At 41.0% G+C, this 27,006-nt stretch overlaps 3 protein-coding genes across 10 annotated transcripts; 2 read left to right on the top strand and 1 right to left on the bottom strand.

The window, feature by feature from the left end:
- The first annotated feature begins 2,883 nt into the window (after positions 1-2,883).
- Positions 2,884-12,472, top strand: exoc1 (exocyst complex component 1). Of its 6 annotated transcripts, XM_067597566.1 has the most exons (21): positions 2,884-2,985; positions 3,643-3,775; positions 3,865-3,995; positions 4,159-4,318; positions 4,570-4,587; positions 5,402-5,589; positions 5,752-5,979; positions 6,278-6,410; positions 6,573-6,682; positions 7,416-7,484; positions 8,184-8,333; positions 8,569-8,677; positions 9,432-9,476; positions 9,824-9,987; positions 10,096-10,209; positions 10,493-10,572; positions 10,720-10,948; positions 11,109-11,292; positions 11,399-11,598; positions 11,711-11,905; positions 12,004-12,472. In XM_067597566.1, exons 2-21 carry the CDS (start codon positions 3,652-3,654, stop codon positions 12,154-12,156), a joined length of 2,784 nt encoding a protein of 927 aa, XP_067453667.1. In that variant the 5' UTR covers positions 2,884-2,985; positions 3,643-3,651; the 3' UTR covers positions 12,157-12,472. The 6 variants fall into 6 exon arrangements, with proteins under 6 accessions (XP_067453667.1, XP_067453668.1, XP_067453670.1 ...); XM_067597567.1 differs by lacking the exon at positions 4,570-4,587; XM_067597569.1 differs by lacking the exon at positions 7,416-7,484.
- Positions 12,473-12,589: 117 nt separating this feature from the next.
- cep135 (centrosomal protein 135) lies at positions 12,590-21,166 on the top strand. 3 transcript variants are annotated; one of them, XM_067597563.1, is made up of 26 exons: positions 12,590-12,874; positions 13,214-13,338; positions 13,444-13,634; positions 13,723-13,890; positions 14,050-14,191; positions 14,338-14,422; positions 14,514-14,642; positions 14,791-15,006; positions 15,098-15,163; positions 15,585-15,735; positions 15,820-16,049; positions 16,140-16,295; positions 16,383-16,520; positions 16,685-16,762; positions 16,913-17,064; positions 17,383-17,498; positions 17,619-17,773; positions 17,944-17,999; positions 18,130-18,298; positions 18,449-18,559; positions 18,685-18,870; positions 18,993-19,202; positions 19,366-19,568; positions 19,677-19,781; positions 20,401-20,556; positions 20,700-21,166. In XM_067597563.1, the coding sequence occupies exons 2-26, from the start codon at positions 13,226-13,228 to the stop codon at positions 20,719-20,721; spliced, it is 3,504 nt and encodes a 1,167-aa protein (XP_067453664.1). In that variant the 5' UTR covers positions 12,590-12,874; positions 13,214-13,225; the 3' UTR covers positions 20,722-21,166. The 3 variants fall into 3 exon arrangements, with proteins under 3 accessions (XP_067453664.1, XP_067453665.1, XP_067453663.1); XM_067597564.1 differs by having other exon boundaries at positions 13,173-13,338; positions 19,002-19,202; XM_067597562.1 differs by having other exon boundaries at positions 13,173-13,338.
- A 20-nt stretch (positions 21,167-21,186) lies between these two features.
- On the bottom strand, positions 21,187-23,921 carry chst14 (carbohydrate (N-acetylgalactosamine 4-0) sulfotransferase 14). The gene is made up of 2 exons (XM_067597572.1): positions 23,263-23,921; positions 21,187-22,573 (listed from the first exon to the last, which is right to left on the bottom strand). The coding sequence occupies exons 1-2, from the start codon at positions 23,554-23,556 to the stop codon at positions 21,746-21,748; spliced, it is 1,122 nt and encodes a 373-aa protein (XP_067453673.1). The 5' UTR covers positions 23,557-23,921; the 3' UTR covers positions 21,187-21,745.
- Between the last annotated feature and the right edge of the window lie 3,085 nt (positions 23,922-27,006).

Here is a 27,006-nt window from a genome sequence, read left to right as displayed (position 1 = left end):
ACATATGTTATCACAAAACGTTCATCTTCTCCCACCACTGGAGGAAAGAGAATAATGTCCAGGGACATTCATGATGACAAAGACACAAACATGACAGCAAAAGACACTGCAGAGACCTGCAAAATGATTGCAGGAGTTTATGTTGCATGATGACTGATGAAAATGGAGATATAAACACATACTTCATACCATTTTTGAAGTATTTCTGTTACTGTGCCATATTTGGGATCTAATGTCACAGCCAGCAGTAAACCATGAATTTAAGCATTGCTGACACATTCACCAGCTGGGAAATCCAGCGTTGTCTCTGCACAATAACTTCAACACAGACATTGTTCCTCAAGGCAGTGTCTGCAAATCACTAAATCCTCTGCTTTCTGTTCTATCAGATGTCTGACTCACTGTGTTGACTCATCATATGAGCAACACTCATACGTTACAGCAGCACTGACAACAAACAGACATTAATGTAAAAAAAAAAAAAAAAAGTGTAAGAATACAACAAATTCGAAACATGGTATTTGAAGATCTTATAACTATTACGTGGATAAACAATGCCACCTGCTGTCCTGAATGACATTTGTAGGCATCGTCTCAAAGGGTGGTCCAGCAAGTGATGACATATTTTAGAGGCTAGAAATGTAAAAACCTATCAACTCAAAAGCTCCAAAAGACATATATATCGTCATGAACTCTGTTTACAACAATAATAATGACAAAACTGACTTTAGTTATTGAATGTATCTTACAACAGAGACTACAGCCACTTTATCTCCTTAAGCACATTTGTTTGCGGTTAACAGTTAGCTAAGTTTACTTGCATTTACATAATATTCACTAGTTATATTGCACATTTGTGCTTATATTTAAAAAATAAATTTAACACTCCAAGTCTGCAGTAGTTCTGCATCTTAAAAATGAAAAAAGCCCAAAATAACTAATGGATGGTAATCTATTTTTATAAAAATGTTATATTGATGTAGTTTTATAAGAATCTTCCACATGAAAATATGTTCTCATTTAAATGACATGTTTATCTTCTACTTTATTCAATAATAAATATGATTATCCAACTTTAAAGGTCCTAACTGACATGATGCACCAACGCAGCTACAACACCTGTCCAATTAATATGACGTTTATAAGCTTGTAAACTCTATGATACTAATCATTTTTTGAAAATATTAGTATTAATGGGGGTAAAGTAAATTCAGTAAATTCTGAGATCATGTTGTACTGTTGGGACTACATATTGCTGTCACAAGGTTAAAGCTCAACTGACTGACTTTCTTCCTTCTGTCTGTCTACTTAACAGCCTTTTTTGTAGTAATCAGCTTGTAAGTAAGCTCATTCTGATCAAATGCGTGAAATCAATGTCATGATTTTGAGTAGCCTATACTTTGTATATTTACTTTCGGTTTGCAAATTTTTAAAAATAATTACATCATGAGGAGTGTATGGAGATGTTATAGAGACCCAGTGACACTAAGGCTTTGTATTGAATGGCTTTTCTATGCTAGAATACTACTTGCATGGCCACAGACTGGCTGTGTGGTCATTTAATTAAACACAAATTAATTTAGGAATATGCGCAATGTAAGAAAATATTAGCTGTAATAATGAAGGTCCTGAAACTAGATTTTGTTTTAGGATCAGAGTTTTATTAATTTTGACAAGAATCATCAAGATGGTTCTGCGAATGGCAGCCATGGTATTTTACTCCCATGTTTTTGTTCTATTTTTTGCTTATTTCTAGTGTATAGCGTTCTCAATAGGATCACTTTTCTGAGAGACCATCACTGTTTGGTACAGCGCAGCAACCAAACAAGACATTCAAAGGCTGCAGCTCATCATTCGCTCATCAGCTGCAAACTCCCCCATTGATAAGCTGCACTCCCACAGGGCCAGGCAGCGAGCAAGCGAGATCATCCCACACTGGACACAGACTCTTTGAACTTCCTCTCTCAGGAAAAAGACTGAGATCAATAAAAAACCCCAACAGCAGACACAGTAACAGCTTCTTCTAACTTAATTGTACTGTTCTCAAAGTGGATTTCACATTTCACATCCCTCTTTTAATCTGCACTGGTCACTTTCATATATTTTATCAAACTGGACTTAACATTGTACATTGCATTCAACCTCCACTGTTACATAATACATCATTTAATTATTTATTGCACGTCACATTTAATTTTTGCTCTTTTGCAATTCTTCATATATTTCATACACTTCATTTCTTTGTCTATAGCACAGTCCATATTTCCTTTGTACAGTCAATATGTCAATGTATCCCATTTCAAAACTATCATTATTCCATTCTGTAAACAGATTTTAAAATTTCAAATGTTCATTCAATTTTATTACTACTTTGTTTATTTCATTATTATTATTACCTTATTACTTTTTATTCTTCTGTGTTGCATTTGTTGGAGCAAAAACACATTCTTTGCTTGCATACTTGGCTAATGAACAGATTCTGATAACAATGAACATCAATGACAGAAACCAGGAGTAAACACGAGAACAAAGAAAACAGAGGGAAAAAGGATAGAGGGGCTCTGGATTTTTGCCTGTTGGTAAATCTGTTGTCCTGCTGGACACATCAGCTGAACCTGAACACGTCTCAGAAATGAAAAAAGGAACATTTTTTGGAGTAACGTCACAGGCCTAAAAATACACACAATGTCACGGTTTGGATTAAAATGATCACTTGAAACGTGGTGTGGGTTTAAATTTCTTACAAATCTCGCAAGAGATTCGCAAATTTTTGCAAATCTAGGGTTACGACCAGCAACTGTATTTAAATACAGTCAACTTTGTTATAATTTATGTACAGTTTCTTTAAATACAGTCAATGGTTACCACCGGATGGTGGATAGCGGATGTTGACACTGACGCTGTCACATGACAGCTCCGCCTCCCCGAACCAGGAAGTGAGAGGGCGGTGCTTCCCAAAGGCTTGGTGGACTCAATAAAAACAAGGTATTCGCTCCTTATGATTTGTACCTCTGTTAAAATATAGATAGAGTAGATTTTGATTTTAAAAAAAAGCATAGCGCTTAAGTTGGTTATCTTGCAGTAATAGATCCGTGGTTCCGTGTAAACTAACGTTATTGAGTCAGCAGGAGATAACGTTAGCTGTCTGAAGCTAGCAGCTATCAGAGAGGACGTCAGTGAGCTGTTGTGATGAAGACATTTCTTTTACGAAGGGCCTCTTGCCATTTAAGTGCTGCAGCAGCCGACACCTTTAGCTGACTTTATAAACGTGTTTTAAATACTTTCTTTGGTCACTCTGCTGTAAAGTAAAAGTCAGCAGCCTCTGATATCCTGTAAGCTAGTTGCCGCTAGAAGAGAGTATTCACAGACACACAGCTGCTGTTAGACGTGTGAAGAAAGTCTTTGAAAATATCTTCCAACATGTCATGAACTAGTCTCTCCAGACTCTTTGCTGAGTGCAATTGATACCAAATATGACAGTAACATCATGTAGATTATTTGTTTAAAATGGCTTTGGTAAATAAGACACAATTTAGGCAAAAAATGTAGTTATAAATCTTCATAGCCAGTGTTTATCCATGTATAACGGTTTTGTATCCCTCTAATAATAAATATCATTATCTGCTATGTTCTGTATGACAGCATCCCACCATGACAGCCATCAAGCACGCTCTCCAGAGGGACATCTTCACACCCAATGACGAGCGTCTCCTGGGCATCGTTAATGTCTGCAAGGCGGGGAAGAAAAAGAAGAACTGCTTCTTGTGTGCGACGGGTGAGTGGGTAATAACCACCAGAACCGGCTGTAAATGATTTGTTGATAGCATGTAAGTGCTTCAGAAGTAATCTGCTTTCTTATTCCAGTCACCACAGAGAGACCCGTGCAAGTGAAAGTTGTTAAGGTGAAGAAATCTGATAAAGGTGACTTCTACAAACGACAGCAGACCTGGGAGCTCCGAGATCTGACAGAAGTGGATGCCAAAGATGCAAGCAAGGTCAGGGAAGTACCGTGGATAGATGTAGAGCTGACCTAATGTGGATTTGTAAATGTTGATGCATTTCTTTTATCTTTTTCATGTAGCCCCCCCCCTCCTATAACTATGTTGTTTCTCCCTCATTCGGTGCTTATACTCTTTATGTTTTACTCTTCTGCCTCAGGAAAATCCAGAATTTGACCTTCACTTTGAGAAGGTATACCGGTGGTTGGCCAGCAGTACAGCAGAAAAAAATTCCTTCATCTCCTGCATTTGGAAGCTGAATCAACGTTACTTGAGGAAGAAGGTGGAGTTTGTGAATGTCAGTTCTCAGCTGCTGGAAGGTGCGGAAACCCTCTTACCTCTTGTCATGATTTGAGTGTATTTGTTTAAAGGCGTGTTGTCTTAAACCAACAGTGTTGACCTTAGTGTGTTTTGGTCTTGTCAATCTAATTGAGCCCAGAAATGAGAATCAGTGCTGGTTTCTTTGATTTATTAATAGCATGTTTAAAGTATTCAACCTCGTCTGGTATGGCTTTCTGTGTTAAATTCTTCTTTATTCTCACTTTTCTCTCTTTAAACTTTCTCTGGCCAGAACTTCCTAAAGCGGAAGGTTGGTAGGACTTAACTTCCCCCCCCCCCCCCTCACTCCTCTCCATTGTTATCTCATGACTTCAAACCACCATTCTCATTAGAGACTCTCACCCCCTTAAAGCTGCTGCTGTTTGAATTTGTCACTAAATAAGGATGGGCATGATTCATTTTTGTTTTTCAAATAATCATAACACACATTTAGGTCATGTTTTTACTTCACTCTTCACTCACATTAATTCATAGGATTATTTACTGACATGTGTTCATTTATGTATTCTGTATATAAGTTGACCCAAACTTGTCGCCCATATTTGTTCCTGAGCAAAGTCAAGTACAGTCGTTAGTTCACTTCTTGTACTTACATTTGTTTTTAAGTGGTCAAGTAGTTATTTAAACACTTGATAAACAGTCAGAACAAATACAGAGAAGTACATTTACCTGATAAAATGTAGACATGATTCCTATATTTATTTTACTCTCGCCACTTCCAAAGGTTGTTTTTGGTGTTACAGCGTTACACAACCTGTAGTTTCAATTGCAAAGGTAAATGAGTAACTGATGGTAAATGTGTACAATTTTATAATCTAGTCAGGACGTTTTTTTATGACCTCAATATTCTGAAATAGTTAATGCCCTTGTAAAAAAAAAAAAAAAAAACATCTCTTAATTCAGATCAGTGAAAAAATGCCCTCCCCTTATCACTGAATGTGTTTATGTCTGTAGTTGTCTGTAGGAATCTTGTTTGAAGATACCAGAATGTGTCTTGAACTGAACTTTGTATTTGTGTTCACGTCTTGCACATACCGTTTCCGTCTCTTTTCATGGGGGAACAGAGTCTGTGCCGAGCGGAGAGAGCCAGAGTGTTGCCGGGGGCGATGAGGACGCTCTCGATGACTATCAGGAGCTGAGCACCCGTGAAGAGCAGGACATCGAGAGCATGATGGAGGTGTGCGAGTACGCCATCTCCAACGCTGAAGCTTTCGCAGAGCAGCTCTCCAAGGAGCTGCAGGTTCTAGATGGGGTGAGTGAAACAACTGCAACACAAAATTATAAAATATTTTCGTTTGTTTTTAAAGACATTGTTCTGCTACTGTGTGTTTCTTTTTTTTGTTTTTTAAGCTCGATGCCAACCCTGTCTTAAAACAGCACAACACATACCGTCTCTATCTTGTCTTACTTTAAGGCCAATATCCAGTCCATCATGGCGTCAGAGAAGCAGGTCAACATCCTGATGCAGCTGCTGGATGAGGCGCTGTCTGAGGTGGACACCATTGAGGGGAAGCTGAGCAGCTATGAGGAGATGCTGCAGAGCGTCAAGGAGCAGATGGACCAGATCTCACAGAGCAACCGGCTCATCCAGATCAGCAACACCAACAACGGCAAACTGCTGGATGAGATCCAGTTCTTAGTGGTCAGGAACACTTTTTAAAATCCTTTCTATTTTCACTGAATCAAGTACCATACATACTCAACTGAACTAAAGCCAGCTATCAGAGGTCCATTTAAAAAAAACAAAAGAAAAAAGAATTTTCCATCTTGACTTTTAAAAATAACATTTAAATGCAGATTAGCTTTTAAACCTGGGGTTGAGTTTAGCAAACGTGCCTTTGAAACCTACTGTCCTCCTCCTGGAAACCAACAGAAGAAGAATACTCATTTTAGTGCTTCATTTTTGACTTTGCTTGATGATTGTGTCTTTTGTCACGTAGAACTACATGGATTTGTCAAAGGGACACATCAGAGCCTTGCAGGAGGGAGACCTGACCTCCCCTAAAGGTATTGAGGCCTGCATCAACGCTTCTGAAGCTCTTCTGCAGTGCATGAACGTGGCCCTCCGACCAGGTTAGTTCACACACGCAGTCAAATCAGTTGGTTGTCTTAGTGTGGTAATGTGTGTATAGTGTGTGTGTGTGTGTATAAGTAGATATATAAGATTAATACAAATGCTGCTTGATGATTTTCTCCAGCCTATAAGTGCCTACATGATGTGATTTCCTTCTGTAGGTCATGACAAGCTGGCGGCTGTGAAACAGCAGCAGCACCTGTTCACTGAGCTGAGAGATACGTTCGCTCGCCGCCTCACCAATCACCTCAACAATGTGTTTGTTCACCAGGTAACAGGCTCACTATTATTACACATGACATAGTTTGAAAGCAGGTGTAGCAGTAGTCTACTGTCTAAGTGGCAGTTTCAGGTGGTAGATTATTCAAGAATATCTTTTTAGGTTGGATTTTGTTGACTTTCTGTTGTTGTCTTTCGGTCTTTTTTGATTATAAAATGTATAGAAATAAAATCTGACACCAAGATAACTGGTCAGTAGTGCAATAAATGTCATTAAAGTAATTAATCTGCAATCTTTTAATGCTTTAGCTGTACTTGAGCTGAATTGAATCGACAACAGACATGATATTTATAAAACTTTATGGTTCAATTATGTTGTAGTTGTTAGCTGGTGCTAGTTAGAGGCTACAAAAAAAGTTTGACTGTGTGGGTCCTTAGATGAAGATGTTTTTCTTAATTTCTGGCACATATATATAACTGAATTTTACATAACTAACAGTCTGGAAAGGACAGGGATCAGGAAGGATTTAAGAGTCAGACCTCGTTTTGTCCCTGCACTTTGGCATTGTGAGCCTGCTGCACCATAGAAAGCTGCAGCCTCTCCTGTTCTTTTCCAGGCTCTCTCTCTCTCTCTCTCTCTTTCTCTTTCCCTCCCCCTTCACGGACTTCCTGTTTACCTCCTGGGCTTCCTTGTGTCGTTTCCTTCCAGTTGTGTCCCCTCTGTTCTTGACTCTCTGTGTTGCTCACTTTGAATCATCCCACTCTGCTCTCTGTCTCTGTGTCAGTTCAACCACTTCAGTCACTTCAAAATGACCATCCCTCAGTTCTATAGGTCCTCCTGTCTGTCACTTCCAGTGAGTACCCTCACAGCAACCCCCACACGTGCCCCCTCTTTGCTAATGTTTGACCTCTCATGACTCACCCCCAACATACATGTCATTACCTCAGACAACCCAGGCCTTCCACCACAGCACATTATTATTGCATGGGATATGTTTCTAACTACTTAACGTCTGTCATCTGATCTCAAAGCTGAAGAGGCTCCTTCCATCTTTCTCCTCCTTCGCCAACTGTCTGCACTCAGCTACGGGCTTTTTATGTTTGGGTGCTAACATGGCTTTGTTGCTAATGGTCTCATATCATGAAATCCTGTGCCTGTCTATCCTGCGTGCATGTGTCTTGTAGCACACCCAGTAGAGACTGAACAAGCTAACACTGAGGGGAAGTGAGGAGAACATCGGTATGCCAGTAAGAGTTCAGCTTTTCAGTAAGCTTGTCTGTAAGCGGAGCTGAAGAAGTGTTGGAATTTGGAGTTACAGATATCTCTGAGTGTTTACCTTGGACACATGTGGTTTCATGATAATTTGAGGTAACGTGGTCATCCTATCCACAAGCGTTTGTGATAGGAAGCAAGGTAAATTTTCCTCGTGTGTGGTGTGTTTACAAAAAGACGGAATGGGGATTTATATTAGGCTGATCTATACAGTTTTAAAATATATTAACATACATATTTATATATATTTCTAATTGTCCCCTCTCACTCTGTCATCCAGGGCCATGACCAGAGCTCCACCTTGTCCCAGCACACAGCTGAGCTGACCTTGCCCAAACACAGCCCCCTCCACAGGGACCTACTGCGCTACGCCAAGCTGATGGAGTGGCTGAAGAACACCCACAGGGAGAAGTACGAGGGCCTCTCAAGGGTCAGTGTTTTTATCCTCTGTATCTGCAGGTCTTGAAAAGTCTTAAAAAGCACTGATTTAGGTTTCCTTAAAAAAGAGCCTTAGAAAGTACTTAAAAGTCTTGAATTTCATTCACAAAGGTCTTCAATGTTAGTTATAAAATGTTTTTTGTGTGATTTTAGCAAAACCTGGTTAGAAAATCCCCACTTCTGTTGTTCTAGACCTAGAAACATAAATACTTATCGCTCTTTTTCAGACCTATGTTGACTATATGAGCAGACTGTATGAACGAGAAATCAAAGACTTCTTTGAGGTAGCCAAGATAAAGATGGCGGGCACAACCAAGGAGGCGAAGGGCAAGTTTGGTAAGAGCAATGATTCACGGATATGAAGCATGTTTGTCTTCTGCCTATCATGTTTGATCGGGAGTTTTAGTAACATTTGCTTTTGTCTTTGGTTTCCTTTTTTGTAATGTGTAGTTCAATCAGATGTTTGTAGTTTTTATTAATGTTAATGTTTGCTGAGGCAAATTGAATCTTACTGCATCTCTAGTTTATTTTGTCCAATTACTTATACTGCATGATGACAGAGAACCTAAAGTATTCTTCATGTATAAGTACAAAAACAAGGCCTAAATCCTTTACAGCGGTTTCTGCACCTCACTTGTTCCTAAAGAGATTGTCTCCTAATTAATATGTGCTTCCCAAGTGTGAAAGTCCTGCTTCTTGTTTTACCTTGTTATGATGATGTCTCTTCTTCCCCTTTGTATAAGGACTTACATGCTATATTCTCTACTTATTTAAAGTCCCCCTCCACTCAAAAAGGGGGTCTTTAAATATTTAAAATCTGAACAGGACTCTTGGTTGAGCTTCGGTTTTGTCAGAATTATAGAACTCTGCTTTCTGCATCCTGTATTAGCTTTTCCTTCAGAAAACAAAACAAAAAAAGAATTTGTTTTCCAAAGGTCTGTCCGAGCTACAAGCACACCTGAGCCCACTGCAGTGCACGTCAGCATATGTAACTTTGTACATCTAACATCTAGCCTCACCGCTGCCATGCTGCATGTTTTAAGCCTAACCTGTCTCTGTCTTTGATGCCTGCCTTTCTAACTGGCTGCAGCCACACTTCCGCGGAAAGAGAGTGCACTCAAACAGGAAACCGAAAGTAAGTATGACGTGTGGATGGAGCAATTCCACAATCAATTACCCACTCTGCTTCTTACCACTGTGCCTTACATAACTGCACTAGAAACAATCCTGTGCTCCAAAGCCCTTCGCTACCCGAAACATAACCAATTTAAGCTCTGCAAATCTCTTACCCTTAAATGTATCTGGTTGGTTTGTGCTAAATCAACAGCATAAGTATCCAATTAATTTCTGATGAGTTGACTACTTAATTTTTTGAATGCTGTCATAATTGACTTATATAAGCCTGTGGGTTGAATGACGTTCTACAGATTTATGCTAATTCTCACTAAACTCATTGAATAACGCTGCATTTGTTGTGCTTAGGCCTTCATGGCAGCTCTGGGAAGCTAACAGGCTCTACCTCAAGCCTGAACAAGCTTACAGTGCAGGGCTCCAACAGCCGGCGTTCCCAGTCCTCCTCACTGCTGGACATGGGCAACATGTCAGCCTCCGACCTAGACGTGGCTGATAGGACCAAGTTTGACAAGGTGACACTGCCAGAGATGCACAGATTTAATCAAACCATCATATGTGGTGTGGAAATAAAGCTGTTACTCTTTATGGAGAGATTAAATCAACATTGTTTATTTTTTCAGATATTCGAGCAGGTTCTCAGTGAGCTGGAGCCTCTGTGTCTTGCAGAACAAGACTTCATCAGCAAGTTCTTTAAGCTGCAGCAGCACCCAACAGTTACACCCCCTCTGGCTCAGGTGAATCTCTGTTCACATACTAGAAATAGCTGCTACAGCAGGATCATACAGCATGTCACCTACTGATGTGTAGTCTTTCGTAGCATAGGAAATTGTCGAGGAACTAATCCAAAAGAATAATGTGACTTCACTTTGCCTCAGTTGCTGTAGTCATATGTGATGTCTCCTGATATTGGAACATTTTTCTCTTCTGAAATAATATAATAATAAAGCAATAACAGATGCTGGCATGTGTTCAGTTACAAGTCAGATTTGTCATGTTTTATGTTTGTTGTCCAATCAGCCAGAAACAGAGGAATTAGATGGCAGCATGCCATCGAGAATGCCTCCCCAGGCAGAACACAGACACTCCCTGTCATCAGAGTGAGTAGTTGCACATCTTTATCTAACGGTTCTGCTGCGAATATCACCCATCCTCCCGGCCAGAAGCATTTTTCATATTTTTTTTTCCTCCTTTTTCTCCCTTTTTCCACAACTTTCTGTCTTGTTCCCCTCTTCTCTCGCCTAAAGGAAAGACATGGTGCGGTTGATGATGAACAAAATCTTCCAGAGCATCGAGACGGAGCTCAACAGCCTCATTGCTTTGGGTGACAAGATTGACAGCTTCAACTCTCTCTACATGCTGGTGAAGATGAGTCACCATGTTTGGACAGCTGAGAACGTTGACCCGGCCTCTTACCTCAGCACTACTTTAGGAAATGTGCTGGTCACTGTCAAGAGGAACTTTGACAAATGCATCGTGAGTATAGTCCACATGATGGATGAGGACAATTCTAGTCTTCTGACTTTTTTTTCTGTTTTTTGTGCCTAAAATTAAGATTTGCATGTTCCAGTTGGATGTGCTTTCACATATTTTGTGATGAATTAATAATACCTTTTTTTTTTTTTTTTTCTCACAGTCTGGCCAGATCAGACAGATGGAGGAAGTGAAGATTTCTAAGAAAAGCAAAGTTGGTATCCTGCCCTTTGTTACTGGGTTTGAGGAGTTTGCTGAACTGGCTGAAACAATCTTCCGTAACGCAGAGCGCCGAGGTGACCTGGATAAAGCTTATGTCAAACTCATCAGGGCTGTCTTCATGAACGGTGAGACACAACATGGCAGCCAAAATCAACCTCTGATTGGATGTAGATCAAGTGTTATTTATGTGATGCCCAGAAACAAAGTTCTGAATGTTGATTGTCTTTCCAGTGGAGAAAGTAGCTAATGAAAGCCAGAAGACGCCACGGGACGTTGTGATGATGGAGAATTTCCACCACATCTTTTCCACACTGTCACGTCTAAAGATCTCCTGCCTCGACGCAGAGAGGCGAGAGGCCAAGCACAAATACACAGACCATCTGCAGTCCTATGTAATCAACTCTCTGGGCCAGCCTCTAGAAAAACTCAATGTAAGACTCAGTCATTTGCAGTTATCACCAAATTAAGTCATTTTATTCGACATGGATGTGGAGTATAAGACCATTTAATGAGGCCAGAGTTGTATTTGTTTCTCCTTTGCAGCATTTCTTTGAGGGAGTTGAGGCCCGTGTAGCCCAGGGTGTTCGTGAGGAGGAGGTGAGCTACCAGCTGGCCTTCAACAAACAAGAACTGCGCAAAGTTATCAAAGAGTACCCTGGCAAAGAGGTGAAAAAGGGACTTGACAACCTTTACAAAAAAGTGGACAAACATCTGTGTGAAGAGGAGAGTCTGCTACAGGTGAGACTGGGTTGGTTTGAAACTGCTCAGCTGGTGAGTGGTGACACATTTCCTCTTCATATTTGTAAATTTTTGCACTTCCTGATTTACTCCACCAGGTGGTGTGGCACTCCATGCAAGACGAGTTCATCCGTCAGTACAAGCACTTTGAAGATTTGATCGGCAGATGCTATCCTGGATCTGGAATCACCATGGAGTTTACCATTCAGGATATGTTGGAGTACTTCTCCAGCATTGCTCAGTCTCATTAGTCTTGCTGCTACACACTGTTAAACAGTGATTCACTACTTCCTCTCACTGGCTGAACATACTGTCGCTACTCACAAACTACTCTGTATTGCTTTTTGGACAAAGAAACAATTCATCTCTCTGTCTTTCTCTGTGTATGAGTGTGTGTGTGAATATTTTAATGAAAGGGATTTGTGCAGAGGACAGTGATGTATTTTGTGTGTGCCTGTTTCTTTGAAATGCAATACTCTGCTCTACATAGTTAATTGTTTATGTTATATTTTCGTCATTTCTTTATGCCACGTGTATATAATAAATTTGCAGTTGCCAACCCATCAAGATCTGTGTTGCATTATGCGTATTTATTTTACTGTTGAGCACATAGATATGTCTTTATGATTGAGCTCACCTCTGTGGCAGCCCCGCCCCTCCGCCTTCTGCGCGGACAACGCCGGTTCATGAAACAAGCCGCCGCAGATGCTCCACACTTCCATGGCGACGAATCCAAGCCGGAGACCGTCGGCGCTCTTTTCAAACCACTTTACCGCGGAAACATGTTAATTCAAGGGCTGTTGATTATCTAACTTAATCCTGAAGCAACGTGACCTGCTATAATGGGTTCAGTGCGATCAACTGCTCCAAAAGAGACATTTATATCGGTGATGTAGAGCTAACTATACTGGCGTTACGTTGGCGTTAGTCGAGTTAGCTGTCAGCAAAGCAGTGTCTCCCCGAAAAAAGGTAAGTTGAGACAAACCTGAGATTAAAGTAATGTTAACGCTAGTTAACTGACTAACTAAGTGTAACTTACTTAACAGTAGACAAACGCTGCTTACTAGCCGGCTAATGCTACTTGTTGTTACTTACAAGCAGGTAGCCTGATAGCTAACTAACGTCAGACACAATCAAGTTAGCAGCTTAACGTTAGCCGGCTAACATCACATAGCTGACTATTTGACTGTAACTTTGCCACATTCCTGTCTTAACGCAGCGTTTAGTTTGAACCATGAAAGTCAATGTTTGTTTCACATTATTACAGATATCTCACTAACGTTGCTGATGTTGCTGTGGTAACTTCAGCGCCACATCACCATGAACAGCAGCGCAGAGAGGAAATTCGTCAATGTGAGGAAGCGTCTGGATCAGCTGGGCTACCGACAGCCACTGGGGATAGAGTCACTGCCACTAGTGGAGAAACTGTTCAGGTGAAACCTTTATCCCTTGTGCACCTGTTGTCCTTATTCTCTTAAAGTCTGTCATCATCACAGTTGATCAGATGTAATACTGACATATCATCCTCTGTGTTACAGTGATCTGGTCCACACAACTGAAAGCCTGCGCAATGCCAAACTGTCAGCAGGGAAGATTGAGAAAGAAAGTCAAAACTTTGATGCCCTCTTGGAGCCATACAGGACAGAGAATGCCCGGCTGGTCAGGGAGAACAACGATCTGCACCTTGAGCTTCTGAAGCTGAAGGAGGACAAGGACCGTGTCACCAGAGGTACACTGTGATCATCATCATCCAGGTAGTCTTTTCCCACATCCATGATTCACATTTGATAACCCCACACAATCCTATCTGGTTTCAGAGCTCAAGACCTACATCAGAAAACTGGACCATGAGTCATCTGACCTGAAGTTTTTAAACAATCAGTATGTGCACAAGGTTCGTTGCCTGGAGAAGGATAGCAAAGCTAAAGCTGAGCGCATCCAACAGCTGCAGGAGAAGAACATGCAGGCTGTGGTGCAGACACCAGGTAATGCCAGGGGTCTAAGCTCTTTAACAGCACAATGAAAGTTCATTTTGTTTTAAAATGTTGTCGCTAGAGAAATACAGATCAGATCTTCTTTAGCGTTTAAAGAGCAATTAAAAATCAAATCTCAATCTCTTCCTTACCTCTCAAACACTTTCACAGGAGGAAAAAAGCGCAGTATTCCCTTCAGACGTCAGAGAATGCAGATTGATGATCTCATACCTCCTTCCTCTACATCGGCTTATCCTGTGTCCCAGCCTGATGATCCTTATATTGCTGACCTACTGCAGCTGGCAGACGGAAGGTTTGGTTCCTATGTGACAGCTCGACTGTATTATTGATTGAAGTGGTAGTTGCTTGGTGAATGTGTTGATTGTAGATGCTTACATTTGCATTATGTGTTCAGCGACAGTGTTTGACTCACTGTCCCACTGTCATTTTAATTTGTAGGATTCTTGAGCTACAGGAAGATATCATAAAAGTGAATTTAGACCTGGAAAATTCTCAAGAATGTATAAAACACTTAAATACTCAGGTAAGTAAGTTTAGTAGAAAATTTAGACTTTTAATCTTGTGATAGAGGTGATGAAATCTTACTTGAATTGTTTTTTAAACATTTCTTTTAGGTGGAGAAGAGGGACAAAGAGATTGAGCGTCTGAATCGTGTACTTCAAGGAGGACGACCTCATAATGTCATTTCCCTCGAGGCTCAGAACATCAGCAACGAGAAACTGATCGCTCATCTTAACCTTCAGGCAAGCATATCATGATGTATGAATATATATGTGGTGTATTAAATATCAGATGCTGTGAGATTCTTCAACAGAGAGGTGAACTTGGTCTGTGTGGTTGTTACCCACCTTCCTGTCTATTAAGTGTTAACTGTTGCTTTGTGTTACACAGATTGAGTACCTACAGGAGACCAACAGGACTCTGGAGCAGAAGGTAGAGGGACTGCAGCAGAAGAAGAAGGATGCCTCCACCGAAGTGGCCAATCTGTCTTTAAAGAACCTGGAACTGTGTGAAGAGCTGACGCACATAGATGACCTTGCAAAGCAGCTGGAGATGGACAAGGAGCGGGTGCTGGAAACAGCTGACATGGAACTGCAAGAAACTAAGGTGAGAATATGTGAAGGCAGGGAGAATATCATGATATGAAAATTGGAGCAACAGAAACAAACCTCAGAAGTGAAATCTGTTCTCTCAACAGAACGAAATTCAAAGGCAGCAGAAAATCATTGAAGACCTGGAGGATGTTATTACAACAATAAGACGAGTATGTACTGTATATACTATATATTCTATACTAAAAATCTTCCTACTTTATAATGTTACACTGGATTAAGCTAATCTGTTGAAAAATATTGAAAAGTCAGCAGTGACAAGACGTTTTCTTCTCTGTAACTCATATCATAAATACAGTTAAATGTTTAGAAATATAAAATACCAACGAAATATTATTGCCAAACTATGTGTGTTTAAGTTGCTCTGAAAGATGAGATCAGTCAAATCAGTGATGTAGTGCAGTCACAGCTGTCACCTTCCTCTTGTCTTTTTTTTCCTGCTAAACAATAATGAACGATATTAATCCAACCAAGGTGCCAGAAGCTTTCACAGTTGACGTTTTACTTCGGGAAAAGTTTGAGTATTTTTTATTCTAACTCTTATTCTATAACTCTTTTGATTTGGTCATTTAGGAGCAGTCTGAAAGTGACTTTGAAAAAGACCGTCTTAGAGACCAGCTGGTGGAGCTCAAAGACCAGAATGAGAAAATGGAGGGACTGGTGAATTTCCTAGAAGAAGAGAAAATCAGGCTGCAGGACAAAATGGAGAAAATGATGGCAGCTGGTAAGCAGCAGTTTGTTATACCTGAACTGATGAAACCAAAGATTCACCAAATGTGTCACTGATCAATAAGGTGCTATTTTCTAGACAAAACCTTGGTGCTGGAGTTGGAGACCATGCGGGCTAAACATGGTGTTTGTGGAAGGGAACGCTCACCATCGCGTCTGGATGCATTCGTCAAGAGTCTGGAGGAGGAGAGGGATTACTATCGCCAGGAGGCTGAACGCTACAGAAGAACCAGAGGGGCTGGCAGCCTGGACTTAAGCCCCAGTCGCAGTCCAGGCAGGGGCAGGAGTCCTGTGTCCAAAGTCATCAGGGTAAAAGACGCTTGATATTTTTTAATAGCGTCACAGGTCATTTGTCATAAAACTAATGCAAAAAGTTTATAACGGCCTCAAATTTTTCAGGGAGGTGTTGCAGAGTCAGAGCTGGTTCGTTTAGTGAAGGAAAGAGATGAGCTGAAGGCTGCTCTGTTGGACTTTGAGCAGCACATGGAGGACATCCAGAACAAAGTGAAGGCTCTCAGTGCTGAGAAAGACCAGTTCAAAGCCCTCTTTACACAGGTGAGTTTTAGGAACAAGTAGTACTTGCTATGCACTTGAAATGATTTATATTACACTTGTAAAGACCAAATGCTCTTGTTCATTAAGGCGCAAGAGGACTTAAAGCTTTGCCCTAGCACAGATATGTCAGCTGACGTCTTGGAACTGAAAGAGGAGATCAAACGGGCAGAAATCCAAATCCAGCAGATGACTATTGAAAGAGACACACTGATGGAGAGATTAAAGGTTTGTCCCAGTGTAACACCTGTCATGGTACAAGAGTCCAGTGCATCGTCATGGTCCCTCACAGAAATGAATGAATTTGTTAACTTTTAAACTGCTCAGAGACAAGTTGGCAAATCTTTGACATATTATTTGTATAACTTGGACTGGATTCAAACATTTTGCAGGTTTCTCAGACTTCAGCTCTCACAGACAGACAGGAAGAGGAAAGGAGGATTCTTGACCTGGAGGATGCCGTTAAGAGCGTAAGCCTGATGATTATTTTCATAAATCTGAAGTCTAATGTGCCAATACACAATTATTATGTAATGTTCACTACTGTAACTTTGGTCCTAAATAGTTTTGCTGTTGCTGCATCATTTGTCTTCATACATCGTGTGTTTTTGGGGGTGTAGTTGGAGCGGGAGAAACTGGACCTGCGGTCACAGGTGTGCCTGTTGAAGGAGGGCAGGGAGGCAGTGGAGCAGGAGCTGAAGGTTCGGTCTGTTGCGCTGGTTCAGAATGTAGAGGAGACGGCCCAGCAGAGGGCGGAGTCTAATGCTCTGAGGTTTGTGTTTTTAATCAATGATTTGTCATGTACTGTATCACCTTTATCCACATGCACAGCAGGACTTTTCTATAAGAATGGAGCAATGGCGTCTTTCTGCTGCAAAAAGGGTTTTAAATAAGATACAAAATATGATGGTAACACGCAGTCTAAAATTTGATATAAAGTTTAATAGAAGTATATCAGTTTCTTCTCACTACTCTTCATAATGGCATTGTGTTTTAATATGTCATCTGTTCTCTCTTTTTTCACTTACTGCTGCAGTTAGGGGGGTTTTCGTTACAGGAGGCTGATGTATTATTCCCTGTGTGTCTCTAGGTTGCTACAGGAGCAGATGGAGCAGTCACTGTCTGACACCCAGCACAGACTGTCTGTGAAGATGAATGAGCTGCTAGCTGCTCATGAGCAGATTGACAAACTAGAGGAGAGAATAGGTGAATATTTGAGAGTTTTAGCAGGTTCAGGATGGACTGCTGCAGTCGGTTGTGTATTGTTTCACTTCAGGTTTTTTTTTTGGTTGGTTGTTTGCTCAATTTCTCTGATTTATCTGACAGGGGAACTGAGTCAGCAGGGTTCCAAGCACAAAGAGGAAGTGACTGTTCTTCAGAAGTCTATCTCTGCCCTGGATAGAGAGAAAGATGCCCTGCAGGATGAGGTGGATGAAAAGACTGAAAAGCTAGTTGTTCTCCAGGAGGAGCTATACAAGAAGGTAGCCATCTCTAACAGTTATTATTGAATGTTCTGATCATTAGTGAACTCATTAGATGTGTTAATGTCAGAGTTAATCTGGACTCTCATCTTGATAACAAGCTAATTATTAATAATTTACTTTAAGAGCTTGATGGGGCACCAATAAAACATATTTTGGCATTTACCCAGGAAAAGACTATTGAAGATGTGAGACTCACAGTCACAAACATGGATAACTCACTAGCGTAAGTATCTTTGTGTCGTTATTTTTTTAAAGTCTCACACAAGCAATTCTAAAACTAGAAACCAACCTTTCTTCTTAATATGCTGATATCACTGTTGCCATGTTGTGACGTTAACATGTGATCCTTGCAGTCAGCTGCAGGGGGCGTTAAACAGCCGCGAGAGGGAGATAACCAGCCTGAGGAGGCAGCTGGACGCCTCTCAGGAAGAGCTGGCCGGACTCCGGAGAGACAAAGAAATCACAGTCAGAGAGAACAGGAGGCTGCAAGACGACCTGGCCACCATGACCAGAGAGAACCAAGTTAGTAATAAACCTTACAGTCAGTACTAACTGGTCGCTGCGTGTTTTTCTTCTGTCTCATTGACACTTTCTGTTGTTCCTGTTTGCATACAAAAGATATGTAAACTTAAAATGAAGGAAATAATACCAGCTTCTCTTGTGTTTGTCCAGGCTGTACATGTGGAGATGGAAGAGGCTTTGCATGAGAAGGACGAGCTGAAGTTGAGGGTCCACTCTTACATCTCTGAAGTGTCCAGAATAGAGAAACTGATGGCCACAAAGGCAAGAGAAAACTGCTGTGTACTCTCTATAGTCAACATTAGATAAATCAGAAGTGCCTGGACATCAGATAAGTATCATTTAGTCTCACTTACTCTGCCACCTAACTGTGAGGTGTTGACCCACAGGAGCAGGAGAACAGAGACTTGCTGGAGCGCTTCCGAATGACCCACTCTGAGATGGAGGATCGGGAGCAGAAGCTGCAGCAGGCTGAAGGCCTCAACAACTCAATCCGCCTGGAGCTGCTCTCTTCTGACTCCGAACGCAGGCACCTCCGTGATACTGTCGGCCACCAGGAGAGAGAGATCCAGCAGGTGAGACATACATTCACAACTAGAAAGCTGCTAGAATAAGTATGTCATAAGATTGTCGTGCGAGATGTCAGTCTTTATACCAGTGTTATATAAAAGAACCTTTCACTTGACTCTTTCCCAAGCATATGCAGGCCCTGCAGGCTTATGAGGCCCAAGTTTCATCTCTGGTTCGTGGGATGTCCCGACTAGAGGAGGAGCTACACAAAGCACAGGAGGAGAAGGCCAACCTGCTCTCTGATCTGGCTTCTGTCAGGGAGCTCTGCGTCAAATTGGACTCTGGCAAGGAACTCGCTGCACGCCAGCTCACCTCCAAGAGCATGGATCTAGAGAGGGTGAAGCCTGCTGCTGTTGTTTTGAAGTTATTTAAACAAACTGCTTCTCGTCTTAGCTGCGAACCAGCTTGCGTTCCACTGAGCGTGCACATTGCAGCACCAGCTGCCATTATATATCTTGGAATATTTGTGCTTCCTGTAAATATATCTGCATGTTGTTTAGGTCACAGGAGAACTGGAAGACGTTCAGTCAGAGGCAGAGCTACTGAAGAAACAACTGGCCAGTGAGAGGTTGACTGTCCGGAACCTCGAGACGTTACTCTCCACCAATCGCCACAAGGAGTTCCAAACCCACCTGACAGCCAGCGAGAAAGAGTCGGAGCTGAAGGTCCTACGTGACAGGCTCACCCTGGCTGACAGCAAAACGTACGACAAATCCAGTTCAGCTTGCTGGTTCAAACTGTGAATTAAATGTTATTTTTAAAAAATTGTTGATTATGATTTGTGTGTCTTCATATATATATAAAAACCCAGTGCGGAGCATGCAAGGGATGTGTCCAACCTCCGTGGCAAAGTGTCACAGCTGCAGACAGAGATGGATGTTCTGAAAAGACAGTTGACCACTGAGCGCTTTGAACGGTGAGCTAAACGACTGTTGGTCTCTACACTGACGCTTATCTGACAGATTAATTTGTGGATTATTTTCCTGATGAATTAATAGTTTTGCCAGTAAATGTGAGAAAAGTGAAAATTGTCCATTTCAGTTTCCCAGAGCCTCTTTAGATGTCTTGTTTTGTCTGACCAACAGTCCACAACCCAAAGATATTCATCCTCACAATGATGCTGCAGCCAGAGAATAGTTGGATTTTTTTCTTGAAAAATGACTTAAATGATATCAATTAATCGATTCATTGACTAATCATTTGATCTGTATTGACGCTGAATTTTCAATCTTTCTCCAATAGAGATATTTTTCAGGTGCAACCAACATGTAATACAAATTAGATTTAATATTTTTAACCTCTGATCATATAGGCTTAAGAAAACCAACAAATATTCACACTGGTGAAGCTGAACTAGTGATTTCTGGCTTTTTTGTTTTATAAAGGATAACAAGTGTTGTCTAAGTATCACTACTACAGTAATTCTATAAGCACTTAAAAGGCTTTAATACATGTTGCAGTTACAATATTGTAACAGCACAGTGGAAGTTCAAAAAGTAGATTTTGACCTTGTCTCATTATCGCTCTGATCGCAGTGAAAGGGCAGTTCAGGAGATGCGCAGACAAGGTTTGTCATTCTCATCCCTGCGGAGCTCGTCACCCCTCAGTGTCTCTCACAGTCCTCATCACATCTCCCCTGAACGCTCCATCCTCCGATCTCTTGACCGCTCCACTGACAAGTCAGCAGACAAGTAAGGCTTGTGGACATGAAATTGTTAAAGCTATTTTTAATGCTCATTGTTTTTGATTTATTTATCTATTTTTTTTTTAGCTTTGATCATTTTTAACAATTCCTCCTCGCTTCACCACAAATTTAAAATCTCTCTCTTTACAGAAGTGTGAGCTTCAAGGATTAACGACAAATGAAGGCGCTGATGAGTGAGTCGGAAACCACTAGAAGCTTGACATCTTGAGTCTGGATATGGATTCAGAAGGCCTGCGTAAGCTTCGGTATTAATGCTCAGAAGTCCCTGCCTATAGCATTCCCCAGTGCCACTTTATTTTCCCGTCCTGAGGCACTGAGCATGAAATCATGCCTGGTTCTTAACTAAAGCTGTTGATATTTAACTGAATGCAAAGTGTCCTCTCTGTACATTATACAGTCATTGATAAGATTAGGATTCAGCTTCGAGAATGAGTTGGTGTTTTCTGAAATGAATTTGGTCCTCAGCAACTATAACCTCATACATGTAGCAAGAGAAGTATTCGTTCAGCACTGTGGTTATGTGTATTATGCTCAATATTCATGTTTTTAAATGATGTTTAAGTTATTAAATTATTTTACAAACAAACAAAATGAAACTGCAGTCATGTACATCACGTTAGTTTACACATCACCTTTATAACTTGTGTTTTATTCAATGGTAAATAGTAGAGGGTTATAGGAAAGATGGGAATAAGAGGCTGTGACATACAAAGAAAACACAAGCTTGATTTAAAACCCACATCTCGCTGAGTACATGGTGCGTTTAAGCCTGCTAAACCACTGAATGCCCGCTGAAGCGGTTAACCCTTTACCTTCTCTCATATCTGGATGAAGAAATAAGCAAAATACAAAGTTTGATCTTACAACCGTGTCAACATTTCCATCCATATATACTGAATCGGTTCATTTACAGTAACAGTGCTTAACAGGAACGTATTGAAGTTGGACGACAACATGATTTACATTTCAGTAACATCTTTTTACTTTGCAGCTGATTTCAAGCTTTAGTGGTTTTGCAGTCAGTCTCCATCTCTTCCAACAATCAGCATTTTGCAATGATGTGAGGACATCTCAAGTAAAAATGTGTAACAGCTATCAAAATACTGTTTGTTCCCCAGGAAGAAAAGTAGTACAAATGATTCTCTATAAAAATAATCTCTAATACTATAAAACATTTAATGCCGGCAGTATTCAGTGGTTGTGTTGGGGAGGGGATAAGTGAAGAGGGAAAAGTCTAAAATATACTTGGGCAGGAGTTCCCTCAGTAGCTTCTGTGGTAAGCTGCATAGATAATAGTGTAAAGTCTCTGAGGTGACCGGCTTGTACCACGTTTGCCTCTCTGGGAAGTGAACGTAAGGAGGTGCCCCGATGTGTTGGAGCACAAATTCTGCGTCACTTTCAAGGTGCTCATAGGAGCCAATAAAGTCATAGGACACAGCACATGGTTGGCATAAGTTGTACACTGGCATCCAGTGCTCATTCATACGCTCCACGTCCTCGTCCAGCAAGTAACGGACAAACTCAGCAAACGTCACATCGTCTCCAGTAAGCGATGTGTCCTTGGCGTGGCCCTTTCTGTACCGTTTTATGATCTCCACGCCATACTTCTTCTGGTAGGACTCGATCTCTCCAAACTTGTTCCTGTACGCAGAAAGCAGGCGCTCCATGGGCTCGCGCACAAACATGAACTTAAAGTAGTGCTTGAGGCGGTAGCGGATCTCCTCGGGCTTCAGAGAGGACAGAAACAGCAGGTCGCTACGGTGGTCCATCTTGATGTTGACGTCCACGTTCTCCAGGGCTCCGCTCAGGACCTTCAGAACCCTCTTCCAGTTGGAGCAGGCCACCTTGGGGACGTAGCAGTAGAGGAAGTGGTATTTGTCGTTCACCAGGATGTGCTGCAGCAGCGTCTTCCTCTGCAGGGGGCTCAGGGTCCAAATGCTGTGGGGCATGTTCTTTTGGCTGCACATGGTCCTGATGGTCCGGTTACGGATCTCTTGGAGGATCTGAAAGTGACAAGAAAAGGAGTGTGGGGGGCATTAAAGGGGCTTTCCACTAATTTTATTATTCTTAGTATTGCATCCAGTAGCCCTGATGATGTCATAGTGATGTCATTGGGGTTATCTCAGCATGGGTTTGGAGATTACAAACTTTATAACAGAACACCTGCATAAAAACTCGAAGTGAGGAGTTTGTGGGGTTTTACCAGGCAATGAGTTGCATTATGGGAAGTGTAGGATCCACTGTTTTTGAGAAGTGATCCATATCGGGGACTAAAGATCTGGATATCTTTGCTTCTGTTTATTGGATTTTGACCATTCTTTGTTTTATCAGTCTTCTGTGAGTTCCAAAACTTTATGAAAGTATAATACTAAATTGCTGGAGTTCCCCTTTTAAAGTGAGCAGAAAGACATAACCAATATACACACTTAATTCAGCCTTGTGCATTTACAATGAGGGGTTGCAGTGGACCACTCAGCTGCCATTTGATCCAACTTTTAAGCCTTTAAAGTGTGTTAATGATCATAAAATGAAGCTGAGTGATGTTCATATATGGGTTTTTAATGAGAACGTGATGACTAATGAGTTTTTACCAAACTCATACATCATTGACTAATGTTTCTCAAGTCTTTACACTAATTATGACAAATCTATTGTGAAATACTTGCACAGTCACGAGGGGTGCGTTGCGTACCTGGTACTCCACGTCCGCAGCAGCCGGACTGTGCTTCCCAGCCTGGCGGATGAAACCCAGCCGCTTGCCGTCACCCCGGGGTGGAGGCGTCTCCATGCTGTTCAGCATTCCTTTCTCTATCATGAGCAGCAGGCCTCCGGAGGCTACGATGACCAGGAACGTCAGCACCGACGGCAGCACGGCGGAGCTGCGGCGGCCTGAGCCCGAGTTCACCGTGGTCCTGAAGTTTATAACCGAGCCGCTGCGTCCTCCTGCGGCCCTTTTCATGGCGGAGTCCTGCCTGCGAGGAAGCATGCTTTGTCTCCGGCTTGGCTGTTCAACACCTATCAGTTTACCACTACGTGAAGGAAAAATACCCGCTGGGTACCTACCACGTACCCATAGTTGACTTTAGAAGTCCGCCAGCTTAAAAATAGCGATTCCTGTGTGAACTGTCAAAATAAAACCCTTCTCAGGAACATGTTATAAGTTCTTTCTATCAAAGAAAATGTCCACAGTGAGAAATCTACATCCAATAATAAGCTCGGAGTGTTTAACAGAAGTATTTGACCCTCATCAAGATTCCGCTAACTGGACATTTTCAACTGAGGAAACTAATGTCAAGCTCATTAGAGTAAAGGGGATGTCCGTTTAACATTTTCAAAATAAAATCTTCCTTGATGCAGTCTAAGACAGTGGTTCTCAAAGTGGGGTCCGGGGACCCCCAGGGGTCCTTGAGGGGGTCCCCGACAATAAGGGGACTAATTTATTTTCGCTGTAATTTAATTCATAAGTAACACAATGACAGAATGTATGACTATGTTGTAACTCCAAGGAGGAATGTGCAGCTAATTCAGATAGCAATAAAAGATATGTCTTTTTTCATATAGGAAGATTTTGGCCTATGTATGTCAACATCGTGCTTACAACAGAGTCATGCAGGAGGAGGTGCTGTGAACACTCTCGTCCTCCTGAGGGATCCTGGAGTGCCCCGGGCCAGCTGGGAGATGTAGTTTATCTACTGTGTCCTGTGCCTCAGGTTTTCCCCGGGAGGATCCTCGAAGATTTTCACCTTGTCCTAACCTTCCAAATTACTGTACAGTACTGTATAGCTTTATGAGCTTTGAGTGCACAGTACTGGTCTCCAGTATTTTAGTTAATTTTTAAGATGTTGGGAATTGTGTATGCCACAGAATGTGGATTGGAGAGCAGTGCCTCCTGCTATTTCAGAGTCTGTAAAGGTACACAAGTGATGTTAGAGAATTTTTAGTCACAATGCAGTCATGTCTAGTTCTAATATCCTTCAGACCCACAGTACCTGGCTGCTCTCCATGTGAAGGAGCAGCAGGTTGACTCAGTTCCATCCATCCAGTCAATGATGAGCTCACAGATTTTACCACAATACTTTGATTCAAACCTTAATCAGTGCAGTCATGGCACATAATTAACAGTATATCCTATGTTTTTACTGTCTTTAGTAATTACCTGAACCTCTCTATTTGGAGCAGTTGCTCTCTCCTCCCCACATTTTTCCTGGTAGTGACTGAACCACATCCCACTCAGCTCCAAATGACTTTAGTGAGTTACCTGAGATCAGACCTGTAGCTGCCACTGAGGACACCGAGGTCATGTCCTCAGTATTGTTTCGGGGTCTTTTTAAATTTTTGAATATATATATTTCTTAAAATGTTTAATTAGAATGACGAATTGCTAAAACTACTTAGTTGTATGGTGTGTTGTGAACAAAGGTTGGCATCATCTCACCAGCAAGGCTGAACAGTTTATTACATTATATGACATGCATGTATATGTATGTATAGTATGGTCCTGTCATTCTATTCACTTCATGGGTGAGGGCGCTGGAACCTACATTCACGCAACACTTACTACAAGATGTGTCATCACTGTTTGAAAACAAGTTGCACTTTCAAAGCACACGTGGCTGTCCTCACCGATATGGTATTGGTAATATAGATGATACAAATCCTCCTAGATAATGATAACAAAGAACAACGATTATATAGCCTACCTTTAGAAGCAAGATTGGTCAATGACATGAATGATAGACGTGGCTATAGCTGACTGTATTCCGCCTGACCTACACACTCAAAACAATTAACAATGAGTTACACCACATGAACAGAAGATCTGAGCTCACAAACTATTAACCTATATGCTTTCAACACATGACATGTCCAAACTTGCGCACAGAATCAATTAAGAGTTTCTGCTCTGACATTTTCAGTGGCAAAAATATTCACAGTGGGAAACTGGCTAATACATTATGATAAACTTATACTGCTCAGCAGTAGCTATAAATAAACGGTCAGCCTACTTTGCTTCAGTAACACTTTCTTTATCTTATCTTTATCACACTGTTATCACCTACTCTAAAAGTGCCGTTGGGTTCAGGGGGTCCTGGCCTTGACAGTCATATATCTTTATTAAGCTGAAGCTTCTCTCGCTGTTCTACTATATTTTATACACTCATTTTTCACTGTCATGCCATGTTTAACTTTTAGATTATGGCTTATTGTTTGGATGAACTTGAGTAGTGAGTGTTAAAACACTTGTCAGGTAATTTAGGGCAAAACCTGAACTGCAGTTGTGCTCCTCTGCTCAATTTGTTTGACGGTGAAAGTGATTTCAATGCAATAAGAGACTGGACTGAAAAAGAGTAATTTCAAAATAGTCCAATTTTCATCTATGTGTTGGCACTGACATTATTTTAGTTATTATTGTTACTCTCAAAATTCATTAAAATGCATAGATTTACACTATAGTCCTCAGTATTTCTAAAGTCCTGTCTACAGCCCTGAGATAACTGTCTGATTAAGCAAGAAAGATGACATCATCAGAAAAGAGCAGAGCAACCGTCTTAATGTGACTGAACTAAATTAGCTCCAACCTAACTTGATGATTAGGAGGTCCATCTCTACCCAGAAGCCAAGCATAAGACCTACACAATCTTTAACAAACACATAAATATATTAAAGGTGAATGGAAAATGTAGATGTACAGCAGTGTGACATGTTTTGTTTAATTTTATTATTTATGGATGCAAATACCAGGCCTGTAACTATTAACAGCTAATTATCAATCTATAGATGTAGGTTACACCAACCCCAACAGTAGCTACATTTAGAGCTGCATATTTAGCCCACTCATTAAGTTTGTAAAGCTTATTACCATAAACATGGAGAAAAATGACAGATTCTAATACTAATTATTTACAAACTTCCTATAACTGATAACTTGTCCACATCAGCATGTAATCTGTAATAATGTTTTAAATATTGTCATGTCAAAGTCTCTTCAGAGTTAAAAAGGGCACTTGATGAAAATGAAAGTAGTGTCTTGTTTTGCCTGTAAAACATGTCTGATAGGTTCAAACATATTTCTTGGTTAATGTTTTGAGAGTAGACAGTCATTAGACAGATTATTTTGGAATAATATACTGATAAATAAATATTAAATTCTGATAATATGTTATCATCAGATCTTAACACATGGTGACCATGTTCATTACACCCCTTTCATGACAGGTGAATTAAACAAAGACAACTGTATATGTTGGGGTTTCTTGTTATAACATTTTATTGCAGAACTGCATAAGTATCCCCGAAAGATGAAGACAGACTGGACTAAAGTGAGTCTACTATACTACTCTAGCTAGGCTTATAATTACTCATTTAAACAAATATTTTCATTTTATTGTGGCTTTCAACTGAACTGAACTTTGGTGTCTCTTTTACACAAGACAGG

This window comes from Thunnus thynnus, chromosome 8 (genome assembly GCF_963924715.1).
Source record: "Thunnus thynnus chromosome 8, fThuThy2.1, whole genome shotgun sequence".
NCBI lineage: Eukaryota > Metazoa > Chordata > Actinopteri > Scombriformes > Scombridae > Thunnus > Thunnus thynnus.
This window is presented reverse-complemented; position numbering and strand designations above follow the sequence as displayed.

Coding starts and splice junctions, on each gene's coding strand:
- exoc1 (XM_067597566.1), top strand. CDS start 3,652: ATGACAGCCATCAAGCACGCTCTCCAGAGGGACATCTTCACACCCAAT. Junction 9,477..9,823: donor ACTCAAACAGGAAACCGAAA/GTAAGTATGACG, acceptor TGTTGTGCTTAG/GCCTTCATGGCAGCTCTGGG. Junction 11,599..11,710: donor AGCCTCTAGAAAAACTCAAT/GTAAGACTCAGT, acceptor TCTCCTTTGCAG/CATTTCTTTGAGGGAGTTGA.
- chst14 (XM_067597572.1), bottom strand. CDS start 23,556: ATGCTTCCTCGCAGGCAGGACTCCGCCATGAAAAGGGCCGCAGGAGGA. Junction 22,574..23,262: donor CTGCGGACGTGGAGTACCAG/GTACGCAACGCA, acceptor TGTCACTTTCAG/ATCCTCCAAGAGATCCGTAA.
- cep135 (XM_067597563.1), top strand. CDS start 13,226: ATGAACAGCAGCGCAGAGAGGAAATTCGTCAATGTGAGGAAGCGTCTG. Junction 13,891..14,049: donor GGCTGTGGTGCAGACACCAG/GTAATGCCAGGG, acceptor ACACTTTCACAG/GAGGAAAAAAGCGCAGTATT. Junction 14,643..14,790: donor TCGCTCATCTTAACCTTCAG/GCAAGCATATCA, acceptor TGTGTTACACAG/ATTGAGTACCTACAGGAGAC.